Below are 15429 nucleotides of genomic sequence, written 5' to 3'. Positions count from 1 at the left end.
GTTTATTTTTTAATAAAAGGAATTAAACGTTTAAAAACTGTTTCAAAAAGTTAGTTTCAGTGCGTAATCACATACACGTATTAATTATGTGGATATTACATATTCAGGTACCACTTGTGGGTGTTACGCACTCAGGTACCTCTCATGGTTGTCACGTACTCAGGCACCACTTATGGTCGTCTCGTACTCAGGTACCACTTGTGGGTGTCACGTACTCAGGTGCAACTTCTAGGTGTCACATACTCAGGTACCACTTATGGTTGTCACGTACTCAGGTACCACTTGGGGTATCACATACTCAGGTACCACTTGTGGGTATCACGTACTCAGGTACCACCTGTGGGTGTCTTAAAGGCGATTATATTTGGAAAAAGACTCCTTGTATAATAGCTATAGAATTAAATGGGGACGATAGAGGTGCTTGATCGACACTGGGGTATCTGGGAACATTAAAGGGCTTTAGAACCTCGCAAACAAGCGCGGATATCTTATAGTGGAGGTGACTCAGCGAATATTTCAAACGTCTATAACATTATATTTCGAATTACGTCCCTATAGATGACACAGCATAGATGTCCTATGTTGTATCTTTGTGCTTGAAGAAACAAACAAACTTACGGACTTCATTTCACTGTGACACGATGACCATCGCTCTTAGACAAATGAAAGCATGATGGTAATTATGATAGAGTCTCAAGGGAACACTCTAATAATTTCAGAACGTTTGAATAATAACCTAAAATGGAATAGAAAGTGATGACTAGTTTATTTGGTTCAATAACAGCTTGTGAACATATATATAAACTTGTAAGTGTAATTCCAAGTTGTACAATGGAGCTTTTCATTTCGCTTTGCAAGAACTTACTGAGGTTTGGACTTAAAGTAAGATTTTTTCCACGAGACAGTCGCAATCTTTAGTCTGTAGAATGTCTGATAACAAACTGGAGATGAATAGTGTTAAATGTAAGTTGACGTATGGCTCCACATATGTTATCAGTTATCCAATACAGGCCTGGCATGACCAGGTGGTTAAAGCAATCGACTCGTAATCTGAAGGTAATTTATTACATAACCATTATTGATGTACTTTAATATCCGGTACTATTTATGAATGTAGATAATATCCGGTACCATTTATGAATGTAGATAATATCCGGTACTATTTATGAATGTAGATAATATCCGGGACTATTTATGAATGTAGATAATATCCGGGACTATTTATGAATGTAGATTTTAATGATTTCTGTTTCTTTTCACATTCCATGACGTAATATAGCGAAATAGAGATGTGGCTCTTTCACGCTTGTCATCTATGGTGTCAGGAGATGACGTTCCAGCTTGTTCCAAAAATAACCAATCACAGAGAAGAAAAGAGTCTCTACCGGTAAGTATAAGAGTGACAATAAAACTATACCTACATGGACATTGTCCTAAATGGAGTCAGAGTAAGTGTGGTTTACTCATGTCGCATCAGAATTAATATTCAACGAGTAAACCAAACTGTAACAACTCGTCTTTTGTTTATTAAAGTAAACCAAGCCGTAACAACTCGTCTTTTGTTTATTAAAGTAAACCAAGCCGTAACAACTCGTCTTTTGTTTCCTAAAGTAAACCAAGTCGTAACAACTCGTATTTTGTTTCCTAAAGTAAACCAAGCTGTAACAACTCGTATTTTGTTTCCTAAAGTAAACCAAGTCGTAACAACTCGTCTTTTGTTTCCTAAAGTAAACCAAGCTGTAACAACTCGTATTTTGTTTCCTAAAGTAAACCAAGCCGTAACAACTCGTCTTTTGTTTCCTAAAGTAAACCAAGCTGTAACAACTCGTATTTTGTTTCCTAAAGTAAACCAAGGTGTAACAACTCGTATTTTGTTTCCTAAAGTAAACCAAGCTGTAACAACTCGTCTTTTGTTTCCTAAAGTAAACCAAGCCGTAACAACTCGTCTTTTGTTTCCTAAAGTAAACCAAGCTGTAACAACTCGTATTTTGTTTCCTAAAGTAAACCAAGCTGTAACAACTCGTATTTTGTTTCCTAAAGTAAACCAAGGTGTAACAACTCGTATTTTGTTTCCTAAAGTAAACCAAGCCGTAACAACTCGTCTTTTGTTTCCTAAAGTAAACCAAGCTGTAACAACTCGTCTTTTGTTTCCTAAAGTAAACCAAGCTGTAACAACTCGTATTTTGTTTCCTAAAGTAAACCAAGCTGTAACAACTCGTATTTTGTTTCCTAAAGTAAACCAAGGTGTAACAACTCGTATTTTGTTTCCTAAAGTAAACCAAGGTAACAACTCGTCTTTGTTTCCTAAAGTAAACCAAGCTGTAACAACTCGTATTTTGTTTCCTAAAGTAAACCAAGCCGTAACAACTCGTCTTTTGTTTCCTAAAGTAAACCAAGCTGTAACAACTCGTATTTTGTTTCCTAAAGTAAACCAAGCTGTAACAACTCGTATTTTGTTTCCTAAAGTAAACCAAGGTGTAACAACTCGTATTTTGTTTCCTAAAGTAAACCAAGCTGTAACAACTCGTCTTTTGTTTCCTAAAGTAAACCAAGCTGTAACAACTCGTATTTTGTTTCCTAAAGTAAACCAAGCTGTAACAACTCGTATTTTGTTTCCTAAAGTAAACCAAGGTGTAACAACTCGTATTTTGTTTCCTAAAGTAAACCAAGCCGTAACAACTCGTCTTTTGTTTCCTAAAGTAAACCAAGCCGTAACAACTCGTCTTTTGTTTCCTAAAGTAAACCAAGCTGTAACAACTCGTATTTGGTTTCCTAAAGTAAACCAAGCCGTAACAACTCGTCTTTTGTTTCCTAAGTAAACCAAGCCGTAACAACTAACCAAGCTGTAACATCTCGTCTTTTGTTTCCTAAAGTAAACCAAGCCGTAACAACTCGTCTTTTGTTTCCTAAAGTAAATCAAGTTGTAACAACTAGTCTTTTGTTTCCTAAAGTAAACCAAGCCGTAACAACTAACCAAGCTGTAACATCTCGTCTTTTGTTTCCTAAGTAAACCAAGCTGTAACAACTAACAAAGCTGTAACATCTCGTCTTTTGTTTCCTAAGTAAACCAAGCTGTAACAACTCGTCTTTTGTTTCCTAAAGTAAATCAAGTTGTAACAACTAGTCTTTTGTTTCCTAAAGTAAACCAAACTGTAACAACTCGTATTTTGTTTCCTAAAGTAAACCAAGCCGTAACAACTCGTCTTTTGTTTCCTAAAGTAAACCAAGGTGTAACAACTCGTCTTTTGTTTCCTAAAGTAAACCAAGGTGTAACAACTCGTCTTTTGTTTCCTAAAGTAAACCAAGCCGTAACAACTAACCAAGCTGTAACATCTCGTCTTTTGTTTCCTAAGTAAACCAAGCTGTAACAACTAACCAAGCTGTAACATCTCATCTTTTGTTTCCTAAGTAAACCAAGCTGTAACAACTAACCAAGCTGTAACATCTCGTCTTTTGTTTCCTAAAGTAAACCAAGCTGTAACAACTAACCAAGCTGTAACATCTCGTCTTTTGTTTCCTAAGTAAAACCAAGCTGTAACAACTAACAAAGCTGTAACATCTCATCTTTTGTTTCCTAAAGTAAACCAAGCTGTAACATCTCATCTTTTGTTTCCTAAGTAAACCAAGCTGTAACATCTCGTCTTTTGTTTCCTAAGTAAACCAAGCTGTAACAACTAACAAAGCTGTAACATCTCATCTTTTGTTTCCTAAAGTAAACCAAGCTGTAACATCTCGTCTTTTGTTTCCTAAGTAAACCAAGCTGTAACAACTAACAAAGCTGTAACATCTCGTCTTTTGTTTCCTAAGTAAACCAAGCTGTAACAACTCGTCTTTTGTTTCCTAAAGTAAATCAAGTTGTAACAACTAGTCTTTTGTTTCCTAAAGTAAACCAAGCTGTAATATCTCGTATTTTGTTTCCTAAAGTAAACCAAGCCGTAACAACTCGTCTTTTGTTTCCTAAAGTAAACCAAGCCGTAACAACTAACCAAGCTGTAACATCTCGTCTTTTGTTTCCTAAAGTAAACCAAGCCGTAACAACTCGTCTTTTGTTTCCTAAAGTAAACCAAGCCGTAACAACTAACCAAGCTGTAACATCTCGTCTTTTGTTTCCTAAGTAAACCAAGCTGTAACAACTAACCAAGCTGTAACATCTCGTCTTTTGTTTCCTAAGTAAACCAAGCTGTAACAACTAACCAAGCTGTAACATCTCATCTTTTGTTTCCTAAAGTAAACCAAGCTGTAACAACTAACCAAGCTGTAACATCTCATCTTTTGTTTCCTAAGTAAACCAAGCCGTAACAACTAACCAAGCTGTAACAACTCGTCTTTTGTTTCCTAAAGTAAACCAAGCTGTAACATCTCATCTTTTGTTTCCTAAGTAAACCAAGCTGTAACATCTCATCTTTTGTTTCCTAAGTAAACCAAGCTGTAACAACTAACCAAGCTGTAACATCTCGTCTTTTGTTTCCTAAGTAAACCAAGCTGTAACAACTAACCAAGCTGTAACATCTCATCTTTTGTTTCCTAAAGTAAACCAAGCTGTAACATCTCATCTTTTGTTTCCTAAGTAAACCAAGCTGTAACAACTAACCAAGCTGTAACATCTCATCTTTTGTTTCCTAAGTAAACCAAGCTGTAACAACTAACCAAGCTGTAACATCTCGTCTTTTGTTTCCTAAGTAAACCAAGCTGTAACAACTAACCAAGCTGTAACATCTCATCTTTTGTTTCCTAAGTAAACCAAGCTGTAACAACTAACCAAGCTGTAACAACTCGTCTTTTGTTTCCTAAAGTAAACCAAGCTGTAACAACTAACCAAGCTGTAACATCTCATCTTTTGTTTCCTAAAGTAAACCAAGCTGTAACAACTAACCAAGCTGTAACAACTCGTCTTTTGTTTCCTAAGTAAACCAAGCCGTAACAACTAACCAAGCTGTAACATCTCATCTTTTGTTTCCTAAGTAAACCAAGCCGTAACAACTCGTCTTTTGTTTCCTAAAGTAAACCAAGCCGTAACAACTAACCAAGCTGTAACAACTCGTCTTTTGTTTCCTAAGTAAACCAAGCTGTAACAACTAACCAAACTGTAACAACTCGTCTTTTGTTTCCTAAAGTAAACCAAGCTGTAACAACTCGTCTTTTGTTTCCTAAAGTAAACCAAGCCGTAACAACTAACCAAGCTGTAACATCTCGTCTTTTGTTTCCTAAGTAAACCAAGCTGTAACAACTCGTCTTTTGTTTCCTAAAGTAAACCAAGCCGTAACAACTAACAAAGCTGTAACATCTCGTCTTTTGTTTCCTAAGTAAACCAAGCTGTAACAACTCGTCTTTTGTTTCCTAAGTAAACCAAGCTGTAACAACTCGTCTTTTGTTTCCTAAAGTAAACCAAGCTGTAACAACTCGTCTTTTGTTTCCTAAAGTAAACCAAGCCGTAACAACTAACCAAGCTGTAACATCTCGTCTTTTGTTTCCTAAATAAACCAAGCTGTAACAACTCGTCTTTTGTTTCCTAAAGTAAACCAAGCCGTAACAACTAACAAAGCTGTAACATCTCGTCTTTTGTTTCCTAAGTAAACCGCTGTAACAACTCGTCTTTTGTTTCCTAAGTAAACCGAGCTGTAACATCTCGTCTTTTGTTTCCTAAGTAAACCAAGCTGTAACAACTCGTCTTTTGTTTCCTAAAGTAAACCAAGCCGTAACAACTAACAAAGCTGTAACATCTCGTCTTTTGTTTCCTAAGTAAACCAAGCTGTAACAACTCGTCTTTTGTTTCCTAAAGTAAATCAAGTTGTAACAACTAGTCTTTTGTTTCCTAAAGTAAACCAAGCTGTAATATCTCGTATTTTGTTTCCTAAAGTAAACCAAGCCGTAACAACTCGTCTTTTGTTTCCTAAAGTAAACCAAGCTGTAACAACTAACTAAGCTGTAACATCTCATCTTTTGTTTCCTAAGTAAACCAAGCTGTAACAACTCGTCTTTTGTTTCCTAAGTAAACCAAGCTGTAACAACTCGTCTTTTATTTCCTAAAGTAAATCAAGTTGTAACAACTAGTCTTTTGTTTCCTAAAGTAAACCAAGCCGTAACAACTCGTCTTTTGTTTCCTAAAGTAAACCAAGCCGTAACAACTCGTCTTTTGTTTCCTAAAGTAAACCAAGCCGTAACAACTAACAAAGCTGTAACATCTCGTCTTTTGTTTCCTAAGTAAACCAAGCTGTAACAACTCGTCTTTTATTTCCTAAAGTAAATCAAGTTGTAACAACTAGTCTTTTGTTTCCTAAAGTAAACCAAGGTGTAACAACTCGTCTTTTGTTTCCTAAAGTAAACCAAACTGTAACAACTCGTATTTTGTTTCCTAAAGTAAACCAAACTGTAACAACTCGTCTTTTGTTTCCTAAAGTAAACCAAACTGTAACAACTCGTCTTTTGTTTCCTAAAGTAAATCAAGTTGTAACAACTAGTCTTTTGTTTCCTAAAGTAAACCAAGGTGTAACAACTCGTCTTTTGTTTCCTAAAGTAAACCAAACTGTAACAACTCGTATTTTGTTTCCTAAAGTAAACCAAACTGTAACAACTCGTCTTTTGTTTCCTAAAGTAAACCAAACTGTAACAACTCGTCTTTTGTTTCCTAAAGTAAACCAAACTGTAACAACTCGTATTTTGTTTCCTAAAGTAAACCAAACTGTAACAACTCGTCTTTTGTTTCCTAAAGTAAACCAAACTGTAACAACTCGTCTTTTGTTTCCTAAAGTAAATCAAGTTGTAACAACTAGTCTTTTGTTTCCTAAAGTAAACCAAACTGTAACAACTCGTCTTTTGTTTCCTAAAGTAAATCAAGTTGTAACAACTAGTCTTTTGTTTCCTAAAGTAAACCAAACTGTAACAACTCGTCTTTTGTTTCCTAAAGTAAACCAAGGTGTAACAACTCGTATTTTGTTTCCTAAAGTAAACCAAGCCGTAACAACTCGTCTTTTGTTTCCTAAAGTAAACCAAGCCGTAACAACTAACCAAGCTGTAACATCTCGTCTTTTGTTTCCTAAGTAAACCAAGCTGTAACAACTAACCAAGCTGTAACATCTCGTCTTTTGTTTCCTAAGTAAACCAAGCCGTAACAACTCGTCTTTTGTTTCCTAAAGTAAACCAAGCTGTAACAACTAACCAAGCTGTAACATCTCGTCTTTTGTTTCCTAAGTAAACCAAGCTGTAACAACTAACCGCTGTAACATCTCGTCTTTTGTTTCCTAAGTAAACCAAGCCGTAACAACTCGTCTTTTGTTTCCTAAAGTAAACCAAGCCGTAACAACTAACCAAGCTGTAACAACTCGTCTTTTGTTTCCTAAGTAAACCAAGCTGTAACAACTAACCAAGCTGTAACATCTCATCTTTTGTTTCCTAAGTAAACCAAGCTGTAACAACTCGTCTTTTGTTTCCTAAAGTAAACCAAACTGTAACAACTCGTCTTTTGTTTCCTAAAGTAAACCAAACTGTAACAACTCGTCTTTTGTTTCCTAAAGTAAATCAAGTTGTAACAACTAGTCTTTTGTTTCCTAAAGTAAACCAAACTGTAACAACTCGTCTTTTGTTTCCTAAAGTAAACCAAGGTGTAACAACTCGTATTTTGTTTCCTAAAGTAAACCAAGCCGTAACAACTCGTCTTTTGTTTCCTAAAGTAAACCAAGCCGTAACAACTAACCAAGCTGTAACATCTCGTCTTTTGTTTCCTAAGTAAACCAAGCTGTAACAACTAACCAAGCTGTAACATCTCGTCTTTTGTTTCCTAAATAAACCAAGCCGTAACAACTCGTCTTTTGTTTCCTAAAGTAAACCAAGCTGTAACAACTAACCAAGCTGTAACATCTCGTCTTTTGTTTCCTAAGTAAACCAAGCTGTAACAACTAACCAAGCTGTAACATCTCGTCTTTTGTTTCCTAAAGTAAACCAAGCCGTAACAACTAACCAAGCTGTAACAACTCGTCTTTTGTTTCCTAAGTAAACCAAGCTGTAACAACTAACCAAGCTGTAACATCTCATCTTTTGTTTCCTAAGTAAACCAAGCTGTAACATCTCGTCTTTTATTTCCTAAAGTAAATCAAGTTGTAACAACTAGTCTTTTGTTTCCTAAAGTAAACCAAACTGTAACAACTCGTCTTTTGTTTCCTAAAGTAAACCAAGGTGTAACAACTCGTATTTTGTTTCCTAAAGTAAACCAAGCCGTAACAACTCGTCTTTTGTTTCCTAAAGTAAACCAAGCCGTAACAACTAACCAAGCTGTAACATCTCGTCTTTTGTTTCCTAAAGTAAACCAAGCCGTAACAACTAACCAAGCTGTAACATCTCGTCTTTTGTTTCCTAAGTAAACCAAGCTGTAACAACTAACAAAGCTGTAACATCTCGTCTTTTGTTTCCTAAGTAAACCAAGCTGTAACAACTAACAAAGCTGTAACATCTCGTCTTTTGTTTCCTAAGTAAACCAAGCCGTAACAACTAACCAAGCTGTAACATCTCGTCTTTTGTTTCCTAAAGTAAACCAAGCCGTAACAACTAACCAAGCTGTAACATCTCGTCTTTTGTTTCCTAAGTAAACCAAGCTGTAACAACTGACCAAGCTGTAACATCTCGTCTTTTGTTTCCTAAGTAAACCAAGCTGTAACAACTCGTCTTTTGTTTCCTAAAGGTAAATCAAGTTGTAACAACTAGTCTTTTGTTTCTAAAGTAAACCAAGGTGTAACAACTCGTATTTTGTTTCCTAAAGTAAACCAAGCCGTAACAACTCGTCTTTTGTTTCCTAAAGTAAACCAAGCTGAACAACTAACTAAGCTTGTAACATCTCGTCTTTTGTTTCCTAAGTAAACCAAGCTGTAACAACTAACAAAGCTGTAACATCTCGTCTTTTGTTTCCTAAGTAAACCAAGCTGTAACAACTAACAAAGCTGTAACATCTCGTCTTTTGTTTCCTAAGTAAACCAAGCTGTAACAACTAACAAAGCTGTAACATCTCGTCTTTTGTTTCCTAAGTAAACCAAGCCGTAACAACTAACCAAGCTGTAACATCTCGTCTTTTGTTTCCTAAGTAAACCAAGCTGTAACAACTCGTCTTTTGTTTCCTAAAGTAAATCAAGTTGTAACAACTAGTCTTTTGTTTCCTAAAGTAAACCAAGCTGTAATAACTCGTATTTTGTTTCCTAAAGTAAACCAAGCTGTAACAACTGACCAAGCTGTAACATCTCGTCTTTTGTTTCCTAAGTAAACCAAGCTGTAACAACTCGTCTTTTGTTTCCTAAAGTAAATCAAGTTGTAACAACTAGTCTTTTGTTTCCTAAAGTAAACCAAGCCGTAACAACTAACCAAGCTGTAACATCTCGTCTTTTGTTTCCTAAGTAAACCAAGCTGTAACAACTAACAAAGCTGTAACATCTCGTCTTTTGTTTCCTAAGTAAACCAAGCTGTAACAACTCGTCTTTTGTTTCCTAAAGTAAACCAAGCCGTAACAACTAACAAAGCTGTAACATCTCGTCTTTTGTTTCCTAAGTAAACCAAGCTGTAACAACTAACAAAGCTGTAACATCTCGTCTTTTGTTTCCTAAGTAAACCAAGCCGTAACAACTAACCAAGCTGTAACAACTCGTCTTTTGTTTCCTAAAGTAAACCAAGCCGTAACAACTAACCAAGCTGTAACATCTCGTCTTTTGTTTCCTAAGTAAACCAAGCTGTAACAACTCGTCTTTTGTTTCCTAAAGTAAACCAAGCTGTAACAACTAACCAAGCTGTAACATCTCGTCTTTTGTTTCCTAAGTAAACCAAGCTGTAACAACTCGTCTTTGTTTCCTAAGTAAACCAAGCCGTAACAACTAACCAAGCTGTAACATCTCGTCTTTTGTTTCCTAAGTAAACCAAGCTGTAACAACTCGTCTTTTGTTTCCTAAGTAAACCAAGCTGTAACAACTAACAAAGCTGTAACATCTCGTCTTTTGTTTCCTAAGTAAACCAAGCTGTAACATCTCGTCTTTTGTTTCCTAAGTAAACCAAGCTGTAACAACTAGTCTTTTGTTTCCTAAAGTAAATCAAGTTGTAACAACTAGTCTTTTGTTTCCTAAAGTAAACCAAGCTGTAATATCTCGTATTTTGTTTCCTAAAGTAAACCAAGCCGTAACAACTCGTCTTTTGTTTCCTAAAGTAAACCAAGCCGTAACAACTAACCAAGCTGTAACATCTCGTCTTTTGTTTCCTAAGTAAACCAAGCTGTAACAACTAACCAAGCTGTAACAACTCGTCTTTTGTTTCCTAAAGTAAACCAAGCCGTAACAACTAACCAAGCTGTAACATCTCATCTTTTGTTTCCTAAGTAAACCAAGCTGTAACATCTCGTCTTTTGTTTCCTAAAGTAAACCAAGCTGTAACAACTAACCAAGCTGTAACAACTCGTATTTTGTTTCCTAAGTAAACCAAGCTGTAACAACTCGTCTTTTGTTTCCTAAAGTAAACCAAACTGTAACAACTCGTATTCTGTTTCCTAAAGTAAACCAAACTGTAACAACTCGTCTTTTGTTTCCTAAGTAAACCAAGCTGTAACAACTCGTCTTTTGTTTCCTAAAGTAAATCAAGTTGTAACAACTAGTCTTTTGTTTCCTAAAGTAAACCAAGCTGTAATATCTCGTATTTTGTTTCCTAAAGTAAACCAAGCCGTAACAACTCGTCTTTTGTTTCCTAAAGTAAATCAAGCCGTAACAACTAACCAAGCTGTAACATCTCGTCTTTTGTTTCCTAAGTAAACCAAGCTGTAACAACTAACCAAGCTGTAACAACTCGTCTTTTGTTTCCTAAAGTAAACCAAGCTGTAACAACTAACCAAGCTGTAACAACTCGTCTTTTGTTTCCTAAAGTAAACCAAGCTGTAACAACTAACCAAGCTGTAACATCTCATCTTTTGTTTCCTAAGTAAACCAAGCTGTAACAACCAACCTGTTGTAACAACTCGTCTTTTGTTTCCTAAAGTAAACCAAGCTGTAACAACTAACCAAACTGTAACAACTCGTCTTTTGTTTCCTAAAGTAAACCAAACTGTAACAACTAACCAAACTGTAACAACTCGTCTTTTGTTTCCTAAAGTAAACCAAGCTGTAACATCTCGTCTTTTGTTTCCTAAAGTAAACCAAACTGTAACAACTCGTCTTTTGTTTCCTAAGTAAACCAAGCTGTAACAACTCGTCTTTTGTTTCCTAAAGTAAACCAAGCTGTAATATCTCGTATTTTGTTTCCTAAAGTAAACCAAGCTGTAACAACTCGTCTTTTGTTTCCTAAAGTAAACCAAGCCGTAACAACTCGTCTTTTGTTTCCTAAAGTAAACCAAGCTGTAATATCTCGTATTTTGTTTCCTAAAGTAAACCAAGCCGTAACAACTCGTCTTTTGTTTCCTAAAGTAAACCAAGCCGTAACAACTAACCAAGCTGTAACATCTCGTCTTTTGTTTCCTAAGTAAACCAAGCTGTAACAACTAACAAAGCTGTAACATCTCGTCTTTTGTTTCCTAAGTAAACCAAGCTGTAACAACTAACCAAGCTGTAACAACTCGTCTTTTGTTTCCTAAGTAAACCAAGCTGTAACAACTAACCAAGCTGTAACATCTCGTCTTTTGTTTCCTAAGTAAACCAAGCTGTAACAACTAACCAAGCTGTAACATCTCGTCTTTTGTTTCCTAAGTAAACCAAGCTGTAACAACTAACCAAGCTGTAACAACTCGTCTTTTGTTTCCTAAAGTAAACCAAGCTGTAACAACTAACCAAGCCGTAACAACTCATATTTTGTTTCCTAAAGTAAACCAAGGTGTAACAACTCGTATTTTGTTTCCTAAAGTAAACCAAGCTGTAACAACTCGTATTTTGTTTCCTAAAGTAAACCAAGCTGTAACAACTCGTGTTTTGTTTCCTAAAGTAAACCAAGCTGTAACATCTCGTCTTTTGTTTCCTAAGTAAACCAAGCTGTAACAACTCGTCTTTTGTTTCCTAAGTAAACCAAGCCGTAACAACTAACCAAGCTGTAACATCTCGTCTTTTGTTTCCTAAGTAAACCAAGCTGTAACAACTCGTATTTTGTTTCCTAAAGTAAACCAAGCTGTAACAACTCGTATTTTGTTTCCTAAAGTAAACCAAGCTGTAACAACTCGTCTTTTGTTTCCTAAAGTAAACCAAGCCGTAACAACTAACCAAGCTGTAACATCTCGTCTTTTGTTTCCTAAGTAAACCAAGCTGTAACAACTAACCAAGCTGTAACAACTCGTCTTTTGTTTCCTAAAGTAAACCAAGCTGTAACAACTAACCAAGCCGTAACAACTCGTATTTTGTTTCCTAAAGTAAACCAAGGTGTAACAACTCGTATTTTGTTTCCTAAAGTAAACCAAGCTGTAACAACTCGTATTTTGTTTCCTAAAGTAAACCAAGCTGTAACAACTCGTCTTTTGTTTCCTAAAGTAAACCAAGCTGTAACAACTCGTATTTTGTTTCCTAAGTAAACCAAACTGTAACAACTCGTATTTTGTTTCCTAAGTAAACCAAACTGTAACAACTCGTCTTTTGTTTCCTAAAGTAAACCAAGCTGTAACAACTCGTATTTTGTTTCCTAAGTAAACCAAGCTGTAACAACTCGTATTTTGTTTCCTAAGTAAACCAAACTGTAACAACTCGTCTTTTGTTTCCTAAGTAAACCAAGCTGTAACAACTCGTCTTTTGTTTCCTAAAGTAAATCAAGTTGTAACAACTAGTCTTTTGTTTCCTAAAGTAAACCAAGCTGTAATAACTCGTATTTTGTTTCCTAAAGTAAACCAAGCCGTAACAACTCAACAAGCTGTAACATATCGTTTTTTGTTTCTAAAGTAAACCACGCCGTAAGAACTCGTCTTTTGTTTCCTAAGTAAACCAAGCCGTTACGAAACAAAAGACGAGTTGAGTTATTACAGCTTGGTTTACTTAGGAAACAAAAGACGAGTTGTTACGGCTTGGTTTACTTTAGAAACCAAAAACAAGATGTTACAGCTTGCTGAGTTATTACAACTTGATTTACTTTAGGAAACAAAAGACGAGTTGTTACGGTTCGGTTTACTTCAGGAAATAAAATACCGGCTTCTGTGACAAGGATAGTAAAAAAACAAAAAGTAAATAATCCCAACTCAGTTTATTTAGTTAAAAAATAAGTATCTTTGCTGTGTTACCTTTAGAATAATCCAGCTATCTCAATTTTGTTGCTATGGCAACTAAAAAGAAGTCGTGATGCATACTATAAATGTGTAGAGAAATTGAACTTGGTTACAAGCAGGAAGGGTCGACCAAACATGATCATTGTAGAGCAGGTAGCGTTTGGTTGTATCGCTTCTGTCAGATTATGTGATTGGAAAATGAAAGTCCGCGCTATAGAACATGAATAATTTATAGAAGTTAACGATTTTCCATGACATAAATGTAAATTACCTGTCTCACGCCTGGTAAATCTTAGAAAGTAAAGTTTAGCATTACTGAACCACACACACAAACATATTCTTGTGTAAACTTCAACAGCGGACAGTGTTTGTGATTTCTCTTCGTTAACCCTAATTTTCCTAACTTCGTTGTACATCAAACTGCTCGTGGATCGGTTGTTCTCATGCCACACGAATAAAAGAAAAGATAAATACCGTGATTATGGTAATTACCACTGGGATCAGCGATCTCTTATACGTAGAAAATGTGGGATTTCGTGCACTTTTTGTTCCCTAACGTTTTATTTACACTGACTGTTGGAACAAGGCAGAAGTGAGCGACATAGAATAAGTCGGTAAGATGAAAGCTGATGCACAGAACTTAACAAAACCAAAATGCTTTTTTTTTCCTTTCTTAGAGCGACCAAGAAATGCAGGCCATGATCAGAAGAGCCCAGAATGCTGAGGGCAAAACTAAAATATTTAGGACTCGTTCACTTCAGCTTCCAAGTAAGCCCAGTGTCCAGAAATCACCATCTTTGTTATCGACTGCAGGGAATCTTTGGGTGGATAAGCCAGAGAAAGGTGATTGTGGTTTTAATTTTTTTTTATCATCAAGTTCGGAACTTGAATACTAATGTGAACTCAGGACGCTTCCTGACCTGAAAGTTCGTGACCTTTACTGATAGGTCCCTCTTTCCCATACAAATAATCCACCTTTCCCGAGAGAATTTCATTAGAGACAACTGTGTGTTTGTAAAGTGTTCGGGATAAACTGGAGCGAGTCTGTTATGGCTTGAAAATATGAGTTTTCATTTTTTTATGCACAAAAATATAAGCCCGTAGACATACCATCGTGCCACTAGGGGCGCTTTAAGTCTCCTGCAACATTGAAATGCAAAGCTGTTTAAGTCTATAGATTGGAACTAGTATATTAATATCTTATAGTGTTATTCATGTCACATGAATACTTCGTGTGTCTTTTGACTTCATAGAACAGATTACAGCAGTATTAATGTTGAGGATACTAACAGTTAGTTATATGTATAATTACATTCATTTCCTTTAGTAAACTTAAATTGTCAAGTTTTTCTGTCGTGCTTCCCGTATTTTATTTTATGAACGTTTTTATCTCGCATTTAAGTTCGTAGAACTTTTAAAAGTACCACATAAACGTGATAAATTTAATTTTTGTATATGCCTTTATAAAAACAACAAGAATAACAAATAACAAAGGGTTATTATTTATGCTGAAGCGCCCTCTACTGATTACTTTTATTTATAGTAAATACAATTTCATCAAGCGAGCGTTATAATTACCTTTGGGTACTTTGATATCCGTTTTGTCTTTGAAAGCGTTTAGTACAAACAGTTTTTTAAGGATATAAACCCTTGACTAAAAAACAGATGGGCCAGGGTCAACATGTTGTACTCGGCATATGAAGGCTGTATTCTGATGGTCACCATGTTGAAATATGAATATGAAGACCGTAATCAGATAGTTAACATGTTGTATTATGTATGTGAGGATTCATGGTTCTTATAGGAGTGACAGTCAGATTCCACTGTTCCTTTGGAGTCGTTCAGGAGTTAGAATTGTTTACTGTTGACTGTTTTCCTTCGCTCTAGTTTATCAGTTCAGAACTAGCGACGTCTAATGGAGACATATTTTGAATAGATTCAAATTCGGAACAAACAAATGAAAGAAAAACAGGTATCGAACGTTATCTAAGGTATGTATCATGTAAGAAATAGAAATTTCGCGGGACTTGTTCACGTTTGAATGGTAATTTATGTGTTGTCCCTCGTGAACTGCGTTTTCTCACCAACAGCTATTTAAATATGACTCATAACAGTCTGATCTCAAAATTCTTCCGCACAAAAAATGAGAACAACAAAACAAAAAACAGGAATGTTCTATTCTGTCAGATAATATTTGATAGATAATGTATCAAGGATTCACGATAAACTATTATACTTTAGTTTCC

The 15429-nt window shown here is 35.7% G+C and overlaps 1 protein-coding gene across 1 annotated transcript in view; it reads left to right on the top strand.

Annotated features, from left to right (window-relative positions):
- Window positions 1-15429, top strand: part of LOC143228796 (uncharacterized) — a 91084-nt gene that overhangs the window by 53196 nt on the left and 22459 nt on the right. The window contains exons 5-6 of the mRNA XM_076460158.1: window positions 1280-1387; window positions 13861-14026. Of these exons, the coding sequence (XP_076316273.1) occupies window positions 1280-1387; window positions 13861-14026 (274 nt within the window). The remainder of the gene's footprint in view (window positions 1-1279; window positions 1388-13860; window positions 14027-15429) is intronic.

This window comes from Tachypleus tridentatus, chromosome 10, assembly GCF_004210375.1.
Source record: "Tachypleus tridentatus isolate NWPU-2018 chromosome 10, ASM421037v1, whole genome shotgun sequence".
NCBI classification, from domain to species: Eukaryota; Metazoa; Arthropoda; class Merostomata; order Xiphosura; family Limulidae; genus Tachypleus; species Tachypleus tridentatus.
This window is presented reverse-complemented; position numbering and strand designations above follow the sequence as displayed.